The sequence below is a fragment of the Bos indicus genome, chromosome 4 (assembly GCF_029378745.1).
Source record: "Bos indicus isolate NIAB-ARS_2022 breed Sahiwal x Tharparkar chromosome 4, NIAB-ARS_B.indTharparkar_mat_pri_1.0, whole genome shotgun sequence".
Classification (NCBI taxonomy): Eukaryota; Metazoa; Chordata; class Mammalia; order Artiodactyla; family Bovidae; genus Bos; species Bos indicus.
In genome coordinates, this window is record NC_091763.1 from 80,934,582 (window position 1) to 80,956,814 (window position 22,233).

The 22,233-nt window shown below is 39.0% G+C and overlaps 1 protein-coding gene across 13 annotated transcripts in view; it reads right to left on the reverse strand.

Moving 5' to 3' along the window:
- SUGCT (succinyl-CoA:glutarate-CoA transferase) overlaps positions 1–22,233 on the reverse strand; it is an 861,197-nt gene that overhangs the window by 546,591 nt on the left and 292,373 nt on the right. For all 13 annotated transcript variants that reach the window (XR_011566121.1, XR_011566122.1, XM_070787292.1 and 10 more), the window contains one exon: positions 21,775–21,872. Coding sequence is in view for 11 of the 13 variants with exons in the window: in XM_070787292.1 (XP_070643393.1) it covers positions 21,775–21,872 (98 nt within the window). In the remaining 2 variants the exon portion in view is untranslated. The remainder of the gene's footprint in view (positions 1–21,774; positions 21,873–22,233) is intronic.

A 22,233-nucleotide genomic window follows, 5' to 3' on the forward strand; every position in this document is an offset into this window, starting at 1 on the left:
TTTGTAACCTAGTCTGTAATCAGTGTTTATAAATGCTGCATAGATAGACACTAAAAACGAATATATGTTCTCTGTTAGCAGGCTGTGCAATGTGACCTATGTCTACTATTCCACCTCATGAATATACTAAATAAATCTTTTTATTTTTCTATTTTATAAAATGTACTTTAAATTATTACAAAATGATTATGTTTCTCACAATTTCTGTTTTTAATAGTTCTAAATGTCTGTATTTTAGAACATATTTCTATATTTTAATGTGTTTAAAAATAGCTTGGAACCACCAATTACTCTTATTTTCCAAATACAGTATATTATCAGTGACCACCAAAAAGGGCCAATCCCAGAGCCACAAAGATCCAGGCCAGCATTCTGATTTTCCTTTTTTGTTTCCCTTCATTAAATTGAACAGAGTACTGAGACTTAAATAAACTCAGACATTCCAATGTCTGGATTTTTCCTTTTCCAAAGTTAGCAAATGAGAAAAGAAAAACAATTCACAATAGAGGGAAGAAAAATCATTAAGAAAAACACAAATTTATATAAACTGAAAGATTAAAAGTTGTGTGTGTGTGTGTTTGTATGTGCGCACGCGTGCGCCTGGTTGGGGGGTGCAGAATGTTCACTGAGTTTCTTTTCCTAGCCAAGATTATTCTAAACACAAAATTCCTAGTTATAAAAAAATAGAAACGATTGCCCTGTGAGTACTATGGAAAAGGCATTGATAATCAATATATTCCAATTTGAGCCTCACCAGTGAGCTGTGTGGTATTGGGAAAAACATATTAAACTAGAACTAAGGTAGGTCTAGTCTGGCTTTGGAAGAAGTGAGCAGCTTGCCAAAACTACCGTGGATGTCCAGGTGAAGACGGCCAGGAGCAGCTGGTCACTAGGGAATGTTCCAGGATGCTGAACAGCTGGTGGAAATCAGAGCTCAGCAGGCATGTCAGCTGTCAGCACTGGGAAGGAGGTGGAGTCAGCTCTTCCTAGAAACATCAGCTGGTGTAAGATCAAAGGACCGAGGAAGGCCTATGCTGCAAAGCTGAAGGTAAGAAGAGATAAGCATAGGACCCAAGTTGGGGGGCAAAGTTATTGCAGAACAGAACTCAGTCTGAGCCAAAGACAGGCAGGAAATTGGGCAGGGAAGGAATGAGTCTGGGAGTCTGAGTGTCAGGAGACCGAGTCAAACTCCAGATTCTCTATCCAATTCAAAAGTCAAGAGCAAAAGAAGGTCAGCCAACAAAGTCTGGAGAGCTGTGCCTACATCCTTCTAAAAGGAAAGCCTTTCAAGCTTTGTGGAATCTCCCACCAGATTTCAAGGGGTCTCTGGTCATGATGCTGTTAAATTCCAAGTTCTTACACATAGGAAGGGGTTAAGTTCTATGCTATCCCAAGTTCTATCCAGCTCTCCAAGTGTTTAGGATTCTAACATTCTATAAATCTAAAAATATACATTAAGTTCCAATGGAGAGATGAGGGTATTAAATGTTTTATCCAGGGAAACAGAGTTTACTGGATACTCTCCCTCCACCATCATCCACCCGCCCTGCACATACATATAAATATCCCACCCCTACCACCTAATTCTTTCTACTAAAATGCAGTGTGGAATGGTTTATAGCCCTCCTGGAAAAAAGGAGGAGGAAAGTAGGAGTGGGATGACATTCCATTCCACCCTGACTCACTTAAAGACATCATTTGATTCTCAGTCACAAAGAATTCTCTTAACAGGGTGGAAAGAGCCCCGGTCACGAGGAGCTTGTTTGGAGTTGCAGTAGGTCCTTTTGCATTCTGTAAGCCAAAAGGATGCATTCCAGGACTGGGTTTCTTTCATTCTTTCTCCCTCCAGGCTGATTTTATAGTAACAACACATAGCCACTTAAATCTATTTCCAAATAACCAACATTCAGAAAATGTACCACATAAAATATAGACATTTTACAAGAGACCATCTATTAGCTGATAATGGCAGAGCTGCCATGGAATGCATAAGAAAACAAATGTGACCCTCAGCAAACGTCAGATCCATTTATCCAAATCAGCCCTCTGCAGTGCAAGCCAGATAAACCTTCAATGATACAATTTGAAGCTTTATGCAAGGTTGCGGGGGAGGTTACAATAAACTAAAAATGTAGGTTGAGGATATATATAAATCACATAAAATTCAGCATCATAAGATACTATTAGAAGTCAGGGAGTGGGGAAAAGGCTGGCAGAAGAGATTTTAAAGTGGGATCACATGGGAAAGAGAATATTAAACCAACATAAAAGTTTCCGTGGGAGAAAACAATAAGTTTCTCTATGTTGTATTAAAAACATGTAGACATGGGAGAGTCAAAGATTGCCAGGTTTAGAAAGGGGAGGAATTAATCAGGGTTAAAAGAGACTTCAGAACCTCCCAGCCCTGGCAAAAGTGTCAGTGAGGAAACAATCTCTGAGGTCCCCGACTCCTCTCAGCCTTCATTCTGCTTTTCACCCACCTTAGGCAGCCAGGGCTTTGGTGAATTCTCCACTTTTCCCATATTAAAATCTAGTCTGAAGAAAAGGCCTGGGAAATTTTATTAACTCTAAGGAATAAGACTTTATGCTTTAACTCCTCCTGTGCTGTTTGAAGCTTCAGAGTGAACCAAATTTTAAGTCCCTCAAATCTATAATTGTAGAATTTCTGAAACCAGCAAACTATGTATAAGGAACAGTTATATTCCATGGAATAAAGGTTCCTTCTAGCTCTTCTAAATTATATCATGTAGGCAGCCACTGATAAAACCCTTCCTGTTCTTTAAGCAAACCACTGTTCAATGAAGCCTTCCTGCAAAAAGGTAAAACCCACCTAGGAAGGTGATACATGATATCTCCCTATTATTTAATGGTAAAAGAGTCCAAATTGGAGGAGGAGCCAAGATGGCGGAGGAGTAGGACGGGGAGAACACTTTCTCCGCCACAAATTCATCAAAAGAGCATTTAAACGTCGAGTAAATTCCACAAAACAACTTCTGAATGCCGGCAGAGGACATCAGGCACCCAGAAAAGCAACCCAACTCTTCGAAAGGAGGTAGGAAAAAATATAAAAGACAAAAAAAAGAGACAAAAGAGGGAGGGATGGAGTTCCGTCCCAGGAAGGGAGTCTTAAAAAGAGAGAAATTTCCAAACACCAGGAAACCTTCTCACTGCCGAATCTGTGCTGAGCTTTGGAAGCACAGAGGGCAACATAACAGGGAGAAAAAATAAACAATTAAAACTCGCAGATTGCGAGCCCTACAGTAACTCCCCCAGCGGAGAAGCAGCGCAGACGCCTGCATCCGCCATTAGCAAGCGGGGGCTGGGCAGGGAGGCGCGGCGCCGGCTGCATCGCTTAGAGTAAAAATCTGGCCTGAATACCCTGAGCGCTATCTGAGCGAAATAATTTGGGCTAGCAAACCAGACTGTGGGATATCTACCACGCGAAAAGCCAGCCCCAACCTAAGACACCGCCAGGCCCGCGCATGGAACAAAGGACTGAACAGAGATAGCCGGCGGCAGACCTTCCCCCTCCGGTGACAGGCAGCCAGAGCCGGAAGGGGGCAATCGCAGCCCCAGATAGACATTATCTATACAACTGTAAGCAGGCTTCTTTGCTAACTAAAACTTCTTGGGGGTCTGGACGGTCAACATCTGCCTGACAAGGTGCGCCGGTTTTACACGCAGATAACCAAGTGGCAGGGAGGCGATAAGTCGCAGCATTGGCGTTCACCAAACACCTCATCACCTGAGCTGCTCGAACCTGGGAAGAGCACAAAATGCAGGCCCAACTGAGTCTGCGCCTCTGAGGACTACCCTAGTGCCTGAACCTGAGTGGCTTGGACCTGGGAGGTGCATGCAGCCCAGGGCCGGCCTCGGATTGTTCCCGGCTGAACAACCTAGAGCCCGAGCAGTGTGGGCAGGGAGGCTACATGCGCCGTGAGCGGGGGCAGACCCAGTGTGGCTGAGGCACTGCGAGCGCACGCCAGTGTTATTTGTTTGCAGCATCCCTCCCTCCCTCCCCACAGCGCGACTGAACAAGTGAGCGCCCCCCCCAAAAAAAAAGTTTCCCCCACTGTCCCCTTTGTGTCAGCGCGGAAGCCAGACACTGAAGAGACCAGCAAACAGAAGAAGTTATAACAGAGGGAAACGCCTTGGAAGCTACGGGCAATAGATTAAAACCCCATGGTTACTATGGACTACGTAGGAAGGGGCCTATAGATCTTGAGAAATATAAGTCGGACCAAGGAACTAGCCAAAAATGAACTGAACCCACAATACAACAAAACCAGAGAAAGTCCTAGATATAGTTTTACTATTTTTAAGATCATTCTTTCTTTTTTTTTTTTAATAAAAAAAAATTTTTTAAGTCCTCTATTGTTCCTTTTTCACTTTTATAACCTATTACTTTGCAAAAAAAAAAAGACCCTATTTTTTTCTTCTTCAGCAAACTTCATATATATATATATTTTATAATTTTTTGACCTTTTTTTTTTTTTCTTCTTCTTTTCTTTAACATTGTATTTTTGAAATTCCAAACTCTACTCTAGTTTTTTAATTTTAGCTTTTTGGTATATGTTATCAATTTTGTACCTACAGGTTTTTTTTTATAATTTCTGTGACTTTTTGTTTGTTTGTTTGTTTCATTCTCTTCTTCTTTTATATAACACTGTATATCTGAAATTCCAAACTCTACTCTAGATTTTTAATTTATGCTTTTTGGTATTTGATATCAAATTTGTACCTGTATTTTCTTTATAATTTTTGCAACATTGTTTGTTTTTGTTTGGTTTTTTTCTCTCTTTATGTTTCTTCTTCCTTTTTTTTAACATTGTATTTTTGAAATTCCAAACTCTACTCTAGATTTTTAATTTTTGCTTTTTGGTATTAGTTATCAATTTTGTACCTGTATTTTCTTTATAATTTTCACGACCTTGTTTGTTTTTCTTTGTTCGTTTTTTCTCTTTCTTTTCCTTCTTCTTTTCTTTAACATCATATTTTTGAAATTCCAAACTCTACACTAGATTTTTAATTTTTGCTTTTATGTATTTGTTACCAATTTTGTACCTTTAAGAACCCAATCTTCAGGACCCATTTTTCACTAGGGAGTGAGATTACTGGCTTGACTGCTCTCTCTCCCTGTGGACTCTCCTTTTTCTCCACCAGGTTGCCTGTGTCTCCTCCCTAACCCCTCTCTACTCTACCCAACTCTGTGAGATTATGTGTATTCCAGACGGTGGAGAACACTTAGGGAACTGATTACTGGCTGGATCTGTCTCCCTCCTTTTCATTCCCCCCTTTTATCCCTCTGGCCACCTCTGTCTCCTTCCTCCTTCTTCTCTTCTCTGTATAACTCCGTGAACATCTCTGAGTGGTCCAGTTGTGGAGTGCACATAAGGAAGTGACTACTGGCTACCCCACTCTCTCCACTATTGATTCCACCTCATCTCATTTGGGTCACCTCTAACTCCCTCCTCCCTCTTCTCTTCTCCATGTAAAGCTGTGAACTTCTCTGAGTGACCCTCACAGTAGAGAAACTTTTCATCTTTAACGTAGATGTTTTATCAATGGTGCTGTATAGAAGGAGAAGTTTTGAAACTACTGTAAAAATAAGACCAATAACTGGAAGCAGGAGGCTTAAGTCCAAACCCTGACTCCAGGGAACTCCTTACTCCAAGGAACATTAATTGACAGGAGCTCATCAAACGCCTCCATACCGACACTGAAACCAAGCACCACACAAGGGCCAACAAGTTCCAGGGCAAGACATTCCAAGCAAATTCTCCAGCAACAAAGGAGCACAGCCCTGAGCTTCAAGATACAAGCTGCCCAAAGTCACCCCAAAACCACAGACATCTCATAACTCATTACTGGACATTTCATTGCACTCCAGAGAGAAGAAATACAGCTCCACCCACCAGAACACCGACACAAGCTTCCCTAATCAGGAAACCTTGACAAGCCACCTATACAAACCCACACACAGTGAGGAAAAGCCACAATAAAGAGAACTCCACAAACTGCCAGAATACAGAAAGGACACCCCAAACTCAGCAATTTAAACAAGATGAAGAGACAGAGGAATAGCCAGCAGATAAAGGAACAGGATAAATGCCCACCAAACCAAACAAAAGAGGAAGAGATAGGGAATCTACCTGATAAAGAATTCCGAATAATGATAGTGAAATTGATCCAAAATCTTGAAATTAAAATAGAATCACAGATAAATAGCCTGGAGACAGGATTGAGAAGATGCAAGAAAGGTTTAACAAGGACCTAGAAGAAATAAAAAAGAGTCAATATATATTGAATAATGCAATAAATGAAATTAAAAACACTCTGGAGGCAACAAATAGTAGAATAACAGAGGCAGAAGATAGGATTAGTGAATTAGAAGATAGAATGGTAGAAATAAATGAATCAGAGGATAAAAGAAAAATGAATTAAAAGAAATGAGGACAATCTCAGAGACCTCCAGGACAATATTAAACGCTACAACATTCGAATCATAGGGGTTCCAGAAGAAGAAGACAAAAAGAAACACCATGAGAAAATACTTGAGGAGATAATAGTTGAAAACTTCCCTAAAATGGGGAAGGAAATAATCACCCAAGTCCAAGAAACCCAGAGAGTCCCAAACAGGATAAACCCAAGGCGAAACACCCCAAGACACATATTAATCAAATTAACAAAGATCAAACACAAAGAACAAATATTAAAAGCAGCAAGGGAAAAACAACAAATAACACACAAGGGAATTCCCATAAGGATAACAGCTGATCTTTCAATAGAAACTCTTCAAGCCAGGAGGGAATGGCAAAACATACTTAAAATGATGAAAGAAAATAACCTACAGCCCAGATTATTGTACCCAGCAAGGATTTCATTTAAGTATGAAGGAGAAATCAAAAGCTTTTCAGAAAAGCAAAAGCTGAGAGAATTCTGCACCACCAAACCAGCTCTCCAACAAATACTAAAGGATATTCTCTAGACAGGAAACACAAAAACGGTGTATAAGTTCGAACCCAAAACAATAAAGTAAATGGCAACGGGATCATACTTATCAGTAATTACCTTAAACGTAAATGGGTTGAATGCCCCAACCAAAAGACAAAGATTGGCTGAATGGATACAAAAACAAGACCCCTACATATGTTGTCTACAAGAGACCCACCTCAAAACAGGGGACGCATACAGACTGAAAGTGAAGGGCTGGAAAAAGATTTTCCATGCAAATAGGGACCAAAAGAAAGCAGGAGTAGCAATACTCATATCAGATAAAATAGACTTTAAAACAAAGGCTGTGAAAAGAGACAAAGAAGGTCACTACATAATGATCAAAGGATCAATCCAAGAAGAAGATATAACAATTATAAATATATATGCACCCAACATGGGAGCACCGCAGTATGTAAGACAAATGCTAACAAGTATGAAAAGAGAAATTAACAATAACACAATAATAGTGGGAGACTTTAATACCCCACTCACACCTATGGATAGATCAACTAAACAGAAAGTTAACAAGGAAACACAAACTTTAAATGATACAATAGACCAGTTAGACCTAATTGATATCTATAGGACATTTCATCCCAAAACAATGAATTTCACCTTTTTGTCAAGCGCACATGGAACCTTCTCCAGGATAGATCACATCCTGGGCCATAAAGCTAGCCTTGGTAAATTCAAAAAAATAGAAATCATTCCAAGCATCTTTTCTGACCACAATGCAGTAAGATTAGATCTCAATTACAGGAGAAAAACTATTAAAAATTGCAACATATGGAGGCTGAACAACACGCTGCTGAATAACCAACAAATCACAGAAGAAATCAAAAAAGAAATCAAAATTTGTATAGAAACGAATGAAAATGAAAACACAACAACCCAAAACCTATGGGACACGGTAAAAGCAGTCCTAAGGGGAAAATTCATAGCAATACAGGCACACCTCAAGAAACAAGAAAAAAGTCAAATAAATAACCTAACTCTACACCTAAAGCAACTAGAAAAGGAAGAAATGAAGAACCCCCAGGTTAGTAGAAGGAAAGAAATCTTAAAAATTAGAGCAGAAATAAATGCAAAAGAAACAAAAGAGACCATAGCAAAAATCAACAAAACCAAAAGCTGGTTCTTTGAAAGGATAAATAAAATTGACAAACCATTAGACAGACTCATCAAGAAACAAAGGGAGAAAAATCAAATCAATAAAATTAGAAATGAAAATGGAGAGATCACAACAGACAACACACAAATACAAAGGATCATAAGAGACTACTATCAACAATTATATGCCAATAAAATGGACAACGTGGAAGAAATGGATAACTTCTTAGAAAAGTACAACTTTCCAAAACTCGACCAGGAAGAAATAGAAAACCTTAACAGACCCATCACAAGCACGGAAATTGAAACTGTAATCAAAAATCTTCCAGCAAACAAAAGCCCAGGTCCAGACGGCTTCACAGCTGAATTCTACCAAAAATTTAGAGAAGAGCTAACACCTATCCTGCTCAAACTCTTCCAGAAAATTGCATAGGAAGGTAAACTTCCAAACTCATTCTATGAGGCCACCATCACCCTAATACCAAAACCTGACAAAGATGCCACAAAAAAAGAAAACTACAGGCCAATATCACTGATGAACATAGATGCAAAAATCCTTAACAAAATTCTAGCAATCCGAATCCAACAACACATTAAAAAGATCATACACCATGACCAAGTGGGCTTTATCACAGGGATGCAAGGATTCTTCAATATCCGCAAATCAATCAATGTAATACACCACATTAACAAATTGAAAAATAAAAACCATATGATTATCTCAATAGATGCAGAGAAAGCCTTTGACAAAATTCAACACCCATTTATGATAAAAACTCTCCAGAAAGCAGGAATAGAAGGAACATACCTCAACATAATAAAGCTATATATGACAAACCCACAGCAAACATTATCCTCAGTGGTGAAAAATTGAAAGCATTTCCTCTAAAGTCAGGAACAAGACAAGGGTGCCCACTTTCACCATTACTATTCAACATAGTTTTGGAAGTTTTGGCCACAGCAATCAGAGCAGAAAAAGAAATAAAAGGAATCCAAATTGGAAAAGAAGAAGTAAAACTCTCACTGTTTGCAGATGACATGATCCTCTACATAGAAAACCCTAAAGACTCCACCAGAAAATTACTAGAAGTAATCAATGACTATAGTAAAGTTGCAGGATATAAAATCAACACACAGAAATCCCTTGCATTCCTATACACTAATAATGAGAAAACCGAAAGAGAAATTAAGGAAACAATTCCATTCACCATTGCAAAGGAAAGAATAAAATACTTAGGAATATATCTACCTAAAGAAACTAAAGGCCTATATATAGAAAACTATAAAATACTGGTGAAAGAAATCAAAGAGGACACTAATAGATGGAGAAATATACCATGTTCATGGATTGGAAGAATCAATATAGTGAAAATGAGTATACTACCCAAAGCAATTTATAGATCCAATGCAATCCCTATCAAGCTACCAACAGTATTCTTCACAGAGCTAGAACAAATACTTTCACAATTCGTATGGAAATACAAAAAACCTCAAATAGCCAAAGCGATCTTGAGAAAGAAGAATGGAACTGGAGGAATCAACCTACCTGACTTCAGGCTCTACTACAAAGCCACAGTTATCAAGACAGTATGGTACTGGCACAAAGACAGAAATATAGATGAATGGAACAAAATAGAAAGCCCAGAGATAAATCCACGCACATATGGACACCTTATCTTTGACAAAGGAGGCAAGAATATACAATGGATTAAAGACAATCTCTTTAACAAGTGGTGCTGGGAAATCTGGTCAACCACTTGTAAAAGAATGAAACTAGAACACTTTCTAACACCATACACAAAAATAAACTCAAAATGGATTAAAGATCTAAACATAAGACCAGAAACTATAAAACTCCTAGAGAAAAACAGGCAAAACACTCTCTGACATACATCACAGCAGGATCCTCTATGACCCACCTCCCAGAATATTGGAAATAAAAGCAAAAATAAACAAATGGGACCTAATTAACCTTAAAAGCTTCTGCACATCAAAGGAAACTATCAGCAAGGTGAAAAGACAGCCTTCAGAATGGGAGAAAATAATAGCAAATGAAGCAACTGACAAACAACTAATCTCAAAAATATACAAGCAACTCCTACAGCTCAACTCCAGAAAAATAAATGACCCAATCAAAAAATGGGCCAAAGAACTAAATAGACATTTCTCCAAAGAAGACATACAGATGGCTAACAAACACATGAAAAGATGCTCAACATCACTCATTATCAGAGAAATGCAAATCAAGACCACTATGAGGTACCATTTCACACCAGTCAGAATGGCTGCGATCCAAAAGTCTACGAGCAACAAATGCTGGAGAGGGTGTGGATAAAAGGGAACCCTCTTACACTGTTGGTGGGAATGCAAACTAGTACAGCCACTATGGAGAACAGTGTGGAGATTCCTTAAAAAATTGGAAATAGAACTGCCTTATGATCCAGCAATCCCACTGCTGGGCATACACACTGAGGAAACCAGAAGGGAAAGAGACACGTGTACCCCAATGTTCATCGCAGCACTGTTTATAATAGCCAGGACATGGAAGCAACCTGAATCCAACCATCAGCAGATGAATGGATAAGAAAGCAGTGGTACATATACACAATGGAGTATTACTCAGCCATTAAAAAGAACACATTTGAATCAGTTCTAATGAGGTGGATGAAACTGGAGCCTATTATACAGAGTGAAGTAAGCCAGAAAGAAAAACACCAATACAGTATACTAACGCATATATATGGAATTTAGAAAGATGATAACAATAACCCTGTGTATGAGACAGCAAAAGAGACACTGATGTATGGAACAGTCTTATGGACTCTGTGGGAGAGGGAGAGGGTAGGAAGATTTGGGAGAATGGTACTGAAACGTAAAATACCATGTATGAAACAAGATGCCAGTCCAGGTTCGATGCACGATACTGGATGCTTGGGGCTGGTGCCCTGGGACGACCCATAGGGATGGTATGGGGAGGGAGGAGGGAGGAGGGTTCAGGATGGGGAGCACATGTATACCTGTGATAGATTCATTTTTATATTTGGCAAAACTAATACAATTATGTAAAGTTTAAAAATAAAGTAAAATTAAAAAAAAAAAAGAAAGAAAGAAAAAAAAAAAAAGAATCCAAATTGTGAAAGACAGGATAAGGACAGGAAGATGGGGCCATGGAAAGCAGGTAGAAGGGAGGACTGAAATAAGGATTTAAGTCAGGGGTAGGGGAAGAGGCAAGAGATAAAAATATGTGGTGGTTTTATTTTTTTTTACTAGAAATTAAAATTAAGGATACTTGAGCTTTCCTGATGGCTCAGACCAGGCACCAGGAAATTCTTTATTGCAGGCAGTAAAGAATCTACCTGCAATGTGGGAGACCTGGGTTCAATCCCTGGGTTGGGAAGATCCCCTGGAGAAGGGCATGGCAACTCACTCCAGTATTCTGGCCTGGAGGATTCCCATGGATAGAGGAGCCTGGAGGGCTACAGACCATGGGGTAGCAAAGAGTCAGACATGACTGAGCAACTAAGCACAAGAACAATACGTTATTTAACAGAAGGTAAAGTCAACAGCTTTCAGGAAAGCCAGGGATACCCATTAAAACTTTGAAAAACTTAACCATAAAAATGACACAGGAAAACTCATGGATACATTTTATTTCAGAGTTCAAAGCCCCTGACTGAAGCTCTTCATAGAGGCTGTTAACACAGCATAGCAACTGAGAAACACACTAAAGTGTTTCATTATTTATGAAGGTACAACCACAAATGTGTGGAATAATTTAAGTGGAATGTTCACAAGTTCCAAATTCACTGCCTACACTGAAACATAGTATTTCTTGAAAGGGAATAGTATATGAGCTATTAAGGCCCACCTTGGGTTTGAAAAAAAGAAAAAAGAAACTGTTATTAAGATCATTGTACAAAATTAAATGTATTCCTGAATCTTGTGAGCTATTTTTAATTTTTTTAAGTTGAACAGAAATAATTTATTTAGCTGCAACAGGGTCATACAGGCCAAGTAGACTGTCATGCTTTATTTCTGTTAAAATTAAATCAAATCAGTACAATAACACTAGTTATACTAATCAGAATCTGATTGGCAGTTAAAAGAAACTTTATTAAATGAAAATTGTGAAAGGTAATTCATATAATAATTATAGTTTGGAAGGGAAAAATCTCTCAAAACATGGCATCTATGAATTAAAAAAAAGATATAGGAGAACTCTGATGGCAAAAAATTAGGATTTTATGATTCTTAAGGATTGAGATTCTCCTACAATACACTGAACACTGTCATATGCCGAGGGCCGTGCTGGCAGCTTTCATGCCTGTTCTGTTTTTTAATTCTCACCATGATGTAGGTATTGTTAGACACACTGTACACAAGAGAACCTGATGCTCAGAGCAATCCGAGGATTTGCTCGGGTCCACAGTCAGTGGAAGACTCTGGTTTTCAGGTCTTTTGACATTCTGTGATCATAACACAGTCCTCCTAGATGCGTATAGAAAAAGTTGTCATTTCTAGCTACCACTGCTCTCCTCTTTTTACTTTACCTGACATTGGGTCTTTTTCCTTTAGCTGCTTTGCCAAATTTGGATGGCTTTGCCTGCCCCTTATTAATTCATGTGTTCACTAACTCAAAGAACACCTAGTGTCAGGAACCTAAATATGCACTAGAAATAAAAATTTTTTAAATGACATAGTCTCTTATGATGTATCAATGTAGGTGAATCAGTTATAACAAATGTACCATTCTGGTGAGGAATGTTAATAGTGGAGAGGCTGGGGGGAGGCAGGAAACAGGATAGCAGAGGGTATATGGGAACTCTTTGGGCCTCCCTCTCAGTTTTGCTATAACCAATAGAAGCAGAAGATATTAAGAAGAGATGGCAAGAATACACAGAAGAACTGTACAAAAAAGATCTTCACGACCCAGATAATCACGATGGTGTGATCACTGACCTAGAGCCAGACATCCTGGAATGTGAAGTCAAGTGGGCCTTAGAAAGCATCACTACGAACAAAGCTAGTGGAAGTGATGGAATTCCAGTTGAGCTATTCCAAATCCTGAAAGATGATGCTGTGAAAGTGCTGCACTCAATATGCCAGCAAATTTGGAAAACTCAGCAGTGGCCACAGGACTGGAAAAGGTCAGTTTTCATTCCAATCCCAAAGAAAGGCAATGCCAAAGAATGCTCAAACTACTGCACAATTGCACTCATCTCACATGCTAGTAAAGTAATGCTCAAAATTCTCCAAGCCAGGCTTCAGCAATATGTGAACCATGAACTTGCTGATGTTCAAGTTGGTTTTAGGAAAGGCACAGGAACCAGAGATCAAATTGCCAACATCCACTGGATCATGGAAAAAGCAAAGAGAGTTCCAGAAAAGCATCTATTTCTGCTTTATTGACTATGCCAAAGCCTTTGACTGTGTGGATCACAATAAACTGTGGAAAATTCTGAAAGAGATGGGAATACCAGACCACCTGACCTGCCTCTTGAGAAATTTGTATGCAGGTCAGGAAGCAACAGTTAGAACTGGACATGGAACAAAAGACTGGTTCCAAATAGGAAAAGGAGTTCGTCAAGGCTGTATATTGTCACCCTGTTTATTTAACTTCTATGCAGAGTACATCATGAGAAACGCTGGACTGGAAGAAACACAAGCTGGAATCAAGATTGCTGGGAGAAATATCAATAACCTCAGATATGCAGATGACACCACCCTTATGGCAGAAAGTGAAGAGGAATTCAAAAGCCTCTTGATGAAAGTGAAAGTGGAGAGTGAAAAAGTTGGCTTAAAGCTCAACATTCAGAAAACGAAGATCATGGCAGCCGGTCCCATCACTTCATGGGAAATAGATGGGGAAACAGTGGAAACAGTGTCAAACTTTATTTTTCTGGGCTCCAAAATCACTGTAGATGGTGATTGCAGCCATGAAATTAAAAGATGCTTACTCGTTGGAAGGGAAAGTTATGACCAACCTAGATCGCATATTCAAAAGCAGAGACATTACTTTGCCAACAAAGGTTCGTCTAGTCAAGGCTATGGTTTTCCCTGTGGTCATGTATGGATGTGAGAGTTGGACTGTGAAGAAGGCTGAGCACTGAAGAATTGATGCTTTTAACTGTGGTGTTGGAGAAGACTCTTGAGAGTCCCTTGGACTGCAAGGAGATCCAACCAGTCCATTCTGAAGGAGATCAGCCCTGGGATTTCTTTGGAAGGAATGATGCTAAAGCTGAAACTACAGTACTTTGGCCACCTCATGCAAAGAGATGACTCATTGGAAAAGACTCTGATGCTGGGAGGGATTGGGGGCAAAAGGAGAAGGGGACGACAGAGGATGAGATGGCTCGATGGCATCACTGACTCGATGGATGTGAGTCTCAGTGAACTCTGGGAGTTGGTGATGGACAGGGAGGCCTGGTGTGCTGCGATTCATGGGGTCACAAAGAGTCGGATACAACTGAGCGACTGATCTGTTCTGATCTGATCTGAAAGCTGCTCTAACAGAGAAGCCAGTGGCACCCCACTCTAGTACTCTTGCCTGGAAAATCCCATGGACAGAGGAGCCTGGTAGGCTGCAGTCCATGGGGTCGCTAAGAGCTGGACACGATGCAGCGACTTCACTTTCGCTTTTCCCTTCATGCATTGGAGAAGGAAATGGCAACCCACTCCAGTGTTCTTGCCTGGAGAATCCCAGGGACGGGGGAGCCTGGTGGGCTGCCGCCTATGGGGTTGCGCAGAGTCGGACACGACTGAAGCGACTTAGCAGCAGCAGCAGCAACAAAGCTGCTCTAAAAAAAAAAAAAAAATCATTGAAAATCAAAAGCTAGTCTCTGCCTTAAGAAATTTACTGTTTTGTCAAGGAGGAGGATGAATGACAGTTGAGTGTAATAGATGCTTTCACATAGCAACATAGGAGGAGCCACTTAAAACAGACAAATGACAGAAAAAGCTCCCAAAATTTGTGCTCATTTTAAAGGACAAAGGAACTTCATCATTTTAGTGAAAAGCGACGAGCATATGTGAAGACACAGCAGATTAAAAGACCAGGCTAAATTATAAGATGGTCTAGGCAAAAGTGGGAGCTGCAATTACATATGTTAAGATAAATAGTTTAAACTATCCTCAAAGCTGTGGGGACTCCATGAAAGATCTAGTCAGGGCAGTGAAATGACCAAATTTGCCTAAAGGAGCCAAGATGTCAGGTTTTAAAAATTAACATTATATTTAGGCATCTTTGAAGTCACAAGCCTTCCATCAACAGCCCCCAAAATGTTCCAGGTCCAACTCTCCAATATTCTGAACAAGTCTATTAAAAATGACCTGACATCAAATTTAAAGAGATGAAGCTCTTTGATAAGTTCTGGATTCAGTACAACAAATATTTGTTTAGTACCTCTGTTTAGAAGGCTCTTAAAGAAGGCATTTAATTTCATGATATATTAATATATAAAAGTCTAAAAATAAGTAGATATTCAATTACTTGACTTAAAACTCAGATCATTCTAAACTGAAAATAATGATTTATTTTACTGAAGGAATTGCCACAGTGCTTTAAAAATAAAAGGTAATTTATCTGACACTGTCATTTTATTTATGACAACCTAGGACAACCAACATTTTAGGACTGCCTTCACCAGGACTGTACTGATATACACTTCCTTAATATTTGTGGCATTTTTCAAAAAGCAATTTAAAAGTTGTTATCAGTTTTTCTCCAAGCTACTTTCTTTTCTTCTCCTATGATTAATTTTTTTCTCTGTATAAAATTACATTCAGTTTGATATTTCCTCTTTTGAACTATCTTTTTTCTTTACCTGCCTATTTCTGTTTGTCCTTTAAGACTCATTTCAGGTGACACTGCCTACAGGAAGCCTTCCCTGACTTGCCCAAATTGAGGGAACGGCCCCTTCTCTGAGCCCCTAGCACCCTGGGTGTATGTGCACAGTGGCACTTCACTCGTACTACTTAGTTCATTGCTTTATTTGTTTGTTTTCCTACTTAGACCAAGGGCCCACCACTTCTATCATCTCTGCATCTACAGGACAAGGGCATATAGTCGGTGGCCGCTAGAAATGAAGAGAGGAAGGGGGAGGATAAAGGGAATTGTATTTCTATTTTCCCCTTCGTTTCTCCTTCCCTTCATCTTCATTTCATGTCTTCCTACTGTTTCTCCCCAACTACTAATACATCATCTTTATCCTTCTCTTCTTAGCATCAATACACATCGTGATTTTCAGTCTCTCCTGCAAGGTCTGAACTATTGCAAAAATTCTGGTCCTGCATGTGGGTGGCCCAGGACGAGGAGTCTGTTGCTCTTTAGCTTTGCAAAGAAGGGGTTTGTTGTAACAGGCCCTGGATGAGTCTCCATTATATCTCTTCTTTTGTATTTTAGCTGGGGACTGACTTTTAACATGCTTAATGGCAACCCACTCCAGTGTTCTTGCCTGGAGAATCCCAGGGACGGCAGAGCCTGGTGGACTGCATAGTCCAGTCCATGGGGTCACATAGAGTTGGACACGACTGAAGCAACTTAGCAGCAGCAGCAGCATCTCGTTTTTGGTCTTAGCAGCTGGGTAAACAGACTTTCTGCAACACCCTGGATAAAATGGCAAGCTCAAGGGGAAAGCCTTCCACCTTCAAATTAAAAAAAAAAAGTGCTAGTGGCGACAGTTGAGGAATAGTAACACCTGAGAGCACTTGAGGGGGATTGTGTGTGTGCTGGCTGTGGAAAACCCAGCTGATGACAAAAACATGCAGCTGCCTTCCTGAACGGGCCGGACCATGCTCAGAGAGTAACATCAAACTGAATTTAGCAAGAATAACAGAAAAGTGAGGTAAGTGACTGACATTTCTGGTAGGCACTTTCTAAAGAATTTATGAATTTCAGAGAACTCAAAGAGAATTACCAGATTCTAAAACATTTAAATGAACGTTTGCCATAGGCAGGAAAGTTAATTTGGGAAATTACTCAGGAAATTAATAGAAACTTGGTAAAAATGCTTTGGATGGAAGATTTTGAAACCCATGAGGGGAACTTCATGTGTATTTAGGAGAGCAGGTGCTTCTGTTTCCACTTTTAGATATCAAGTCAGATGAAAGGGGTAAGAAGTTTTTTGTTTTTTTCTTTTTTTAATAAACACTGTGAGTCCATCATAGTAGAGTTTTTTAAGTTGCCTAAAGTGCAAATTCTGGAGAAGGCAATGGCAACCCACTTCAGTACTCTTGCCTGGCAAATCCCATGGACAGAGGAGCCTGGTAGGCTGCAGTCCATGGGGTCGCTAAGAGTCGGACACGACTGAGTGACTTCACTTTCACTTTTCACTTTCATGCATTGGAGAAGGAAATGGCAACCCACTCCAGTGTTCTTGCCTGGAAAATCCCAGGGACGGGGAAGCCTGGTGGGCTTCCATCTATGGGGTTGCACAGAGTCAGACACGACTGAAGCGACTTAGCAGCAGTAGCAGCGGCAAAATGCAAATTCACTCTAACAAATCCCTCTACATTTTTATATATTTTGGAGATTTTCTAAAACAGAAACACAAGAAAAAAGTGTCTATGAGCATCAAGGGAAAGTTTTATGATTCAATATTTAATAGCAGACAAGAAAAAGCGTGGCATTTCACATGGCAACGTAGCTAATGTTACCAAAAAAAAAAAAATGCTCTTCTATAGAAATGATAGGAAAACCACACATATAAAACTTGTAGCATGTGTACTATAACATACTCAAAAAAAAGGACAATAAATAATTAATAATTAACAGGCTGTAGCTGTAATACTTTTATGAAGCAAAATTTACAAAAAGCTTACATGAGAAATATGAACAACTAACTTCTGAGGCATACCAAAACAAATGTTTTTATGGAAGAGGCCCTACAAGTCTTATAGAAAGTCTGCAAGGTTTATTCTAATGAAAATCCAGGAATATAGGAATTTTTATGTTGGTTTTTTAATGCCATTTTCCTAGGGCTCAAAACAGTCACTGGCATATAGTAGGTAGTCAATAAATGGGCTAAATAGATGAGTAAGAGAATGAACAATGGGGAAGCATGTTCCACTGAAACTCTTGAGCCCCTCAAGTCTCTTAATGTGATGAAGAATGTTTTGCTGACTCTAAGTTGCTCGAAAACTTTGAACTCTACCAGCTAGAGTATTCTCTTCAGGACATCTCTTCAGAGTCGTGAAAATAGGTGAAGGTGGTCAAAAGGTACAAACTTCCAGTTACAAGATGAATAGCTCCTGAGGATATAATATACAGCATGGTGACTCTGGGCTTCCCTGGTGGCTCAGCAGTAAAGAATCTGCCTGCAATGCAGGAGACCTGGGTTCTATCCCTGGATCAGGAAGATTCCCTGGGGAAGGAAATGCCAACCCACTCCAGTATTCTTGCCAGGGAAATCCCATGGACAGACCACAAAGAGTCAGACGTGACTTAGCTACTAAACAACAATGGTGACTATAGGTAATAATACTGTATTGTATGTGATGGTTGCTAAGAGAGCAGATCTTAAAAGTTCTCATCACAAGGGAAAAAAAAGGTTTGTAACTCTGATATGACAGATGTTAACTAAAACTTATTATCGTCATCATTTCAGAATATATACACATATCAAACCATTATCAGTATGCCTTAAACTAATACAACATTATATATCAATTATATCTCAATAAAATTGGACAGAAAAAAGATCTACCATTAGTTTAGACAGAAAATAGAAGTTGTTGATAAGCTAACTCATTTTATGGTCAAATACTTTCCTTTGTTTCTCAAGTTTAAGGAACTCCTTCATCATAAAGTCTATTGGAACTTTTACAGCATGATGTTCCTGCCATCCCCCACCCCCACTCTCTCTCTGAACTCACTTCTCTATACTATTCTTTATACTGAGAAAAAGTAGAAAGGAAAGGTCATGTCAGATTGTGGAAGGCCATAATGTCAGACCAAAACAGCCAGATTTAATCCTCTAATTAATATAGAGCCACTAATATTTTGAATATTAGAAAAACATAAAATCATGAAAATGAGATATTTTTAACGTTCACAGAGACTTCTGAAAGCCAGGGCTTCCCTGGTGGCTCAGCTGGTAAAGAATCTGACTGCAGCACAGTAGATTCAAGCCCTGGGTCAGGAAGATTCCATGGAGGAAAAAATGGCAATCCACTCCAGTATTCTCACCTGGAGAATTCCATGGACAGAGAAGCCTGTCAGGCTAGAGTCCCTGGAGTTTCAAAGAGTTGGACATGACTGAGCAACTAACACATACTTATGAAAGCCCAGTAATTAATGGTACTAATGAACCCATGGATATTTGTTCAGAAAAACAAATGAAAAAGTTATCAAAGGGACTAAACCAATATGCTAATCTTCCCTGGTCATTACTATTTGATCCACCATGGAGAAGACGATACTTGAGAAGAAAGTGAAGAACTGCATCCCACAAAGTACCACCAAAATACATCCATACAGCAAATGAAGAGGGCAGGGACTCTGGCCCCCAGGCAACCAAGGGCCTTGCAGTGGTAGTCTGTGTTTTAACTGCAGGCTGTATGATGATGGGACCCGCCTCGATCAAGTTTCCTCTCTTAAGACTACCCTTTAGCCTGTTCTTTACAAGTGTGATTCCTAAAGTCTGAATAAAGACACAAGAACCTATGGGATCTAAAATGCTGAAACTTCCACTTCTGGGTATATAAGAGTAGAAAGAAGAAGGTGTCAGGTTATTTAATTCACCCCAAAGAGAGAAATTAGAAATTAAACTGTTACAGATGATGTTAAAAGTCTGTACAAAGCAGAATTCTATAACAGAATTTAGCAAAGAATACAAGTTTTAGGACATAGGAAACCAATAATTTTGTGGTTCTTGAAGTTATAAAAGTGCTGACAATTCAGAAATAAGAGGACACTTGCATCTGCCTAGGTTTTGTATTTTTCTTGGGTCCACTCTTCTCACAGCATGGATATGATTTGTTTAGACTATCAAAGAGCTTTTGATAAGGTTCTCACAAGTGTCTATTATTGAAACTTGGTAACCGTTGTGTGAAAGGAAAAAGTCGTCGTATTAATGAATTAAAAACTGCATGACAGGCAAAGAGGCAAAAAGCAGAGCTAAATGGCCGATTCTTATTGGGTGAAAGGTTAATGACTGAGGGCTCTCTGACTTTGCAGTAGAATCTGAGTTTTATTTAACTAATGACCAAAGAAGGGGAGCCCAATTCCCATTCCCCTCTTCTATGCATATCAGTCCCACACACAGAGGCCCCATTGATTGAAGAAGGAGATACAGGCAGTGTAGAGAAGTGCTTAAAATCCAGGAAAGACCAAGTAAGTAATGCTGACTCGTGTAGAAATCCCTAAATAAGGGAACAGAAATAAATAAATAAATAAATTAGAAGTGTTTTTCTAAGAAGTTTTGTTTGTTTGTGTGTTTATTTTAATATTTTTTGATGTGGACTATTTTTAAAGTCTTTACTGAATTTGTTACAGTATTGCTTCTATTTTATGTTTTAGTTTTTGATCACAAGGCATTTGGGATCTTAGCTCCCTGAACAGGAATCAAACCTGCAGTCCCTGCATTGGAAGGTGAAGTCTTAATCACTGGATTGCCAGGCAAGTCCCCTTGTTTGTCTTTCTATTTTTTAAGTAGGTCCTGGTTGATTATTACAAAGTATTGGCTATATTCCCCATGTTGTTCAATACATCCGTGTAGCCTATCTTGCACTCAATAGGCTATACCTCCCAGTCCCCAACTCCTATACTGCCCCTCCCCCACATCCTCACTGGTAATCATTAGTTTGTTCTATATATCTGTGAGCCTAAGAGGTTTGATATATCTATGCTACATGGAAACACAAGGGCCTTTTTTAAAAGACAAGACATGGTATCTGAACAAAAGTTCTTAGCTTACTGGTGTGATGAGAGCAAACATTCCACACTGAAGAACAGTACATACGGGTATTTAGATCCACAAAAACCACATTCTGTTCCTTTAGATTCAGAAGTTTAGATGTAAACAAAAGTGAAACTGATAGGAAAGAGTATGAATTATTAACTTCTTCTGGGGCAAACAAAAGCATAACCTGACATGAATGAAATAATTTAGAAATCAAATACTCTAACTGATTAGCACTAATCCTTTATGATCCATAACTTGATTTGCCATTTTAAAAACATCATCATGACAAACTACACAGGAGAGGCTCAGAAAAGCCAACAAACTCTTGACCTAACCTCCCTTGTCTCAGTTTCCTTATCTGTAAAGTAAGAATGATAGAACTTCTCTCACAGGATTATTATAAGGTTTAAATTAGCTTATATAGAGAGAGCATTTCATATAGTAAATGTAAAAAATGATGTTGAATTATTATTGTTCCTATTTATGATCAACTAAAGCCAAACACATACCATAAAGAAGCAACTTAATTCAAGTTATTGTGACTTTCTTATTCATATCATTGTTATGATACAGTACTTTATAAGACATGTAAAATGCTTTCAGACAAAGTAAAACATAGCTTTAAAACATATTTCCACTAACCAATTCTGTGAAATGAAAGATACTTTTAAGTTAATCTAAGTAAGCTGAAGAGAACACCAAAAAATACCAGATAAACGCTAATAACATATTAATTCTTAAATGTACAGAGTAGAGCCAAGCTTACCGTGTTGATAATATTTTAATAAGTTCTTTCCTATTCTGTACCCGAAGGTGGTTAGTTCTATACTTGGAATCATTGATCAGTTCAGGCAAATTCAAGATCTAAAAGGGAAAAATAATTTTAAAGTGTAACTCACAAAATTTTTGTGTACCTGCCTCTGGGTACTAGAGTTCAGGGCCTACCACTCCACCCCCAAGACCATTCCTTGCTAGGCTTTATACCTCTTAACATGGATATATATACACAGAAGGATTATGCAATTAGGATGGGTCATACTGGTGATTGGGTTTGTCATCTTTAAGAAGTTTTTAACTACATTTAAGCAGGTATCTACATATAGGAACACAGGAAAAGTTCTCAGACCTTCATAATATCTTGTACCTATTTATGAGAAGATAGGAAAGGAGTTATTAGATTCTCACAGTAAGTCTTGTCTAGAGGAAACTGGGCTATGGGTACAAA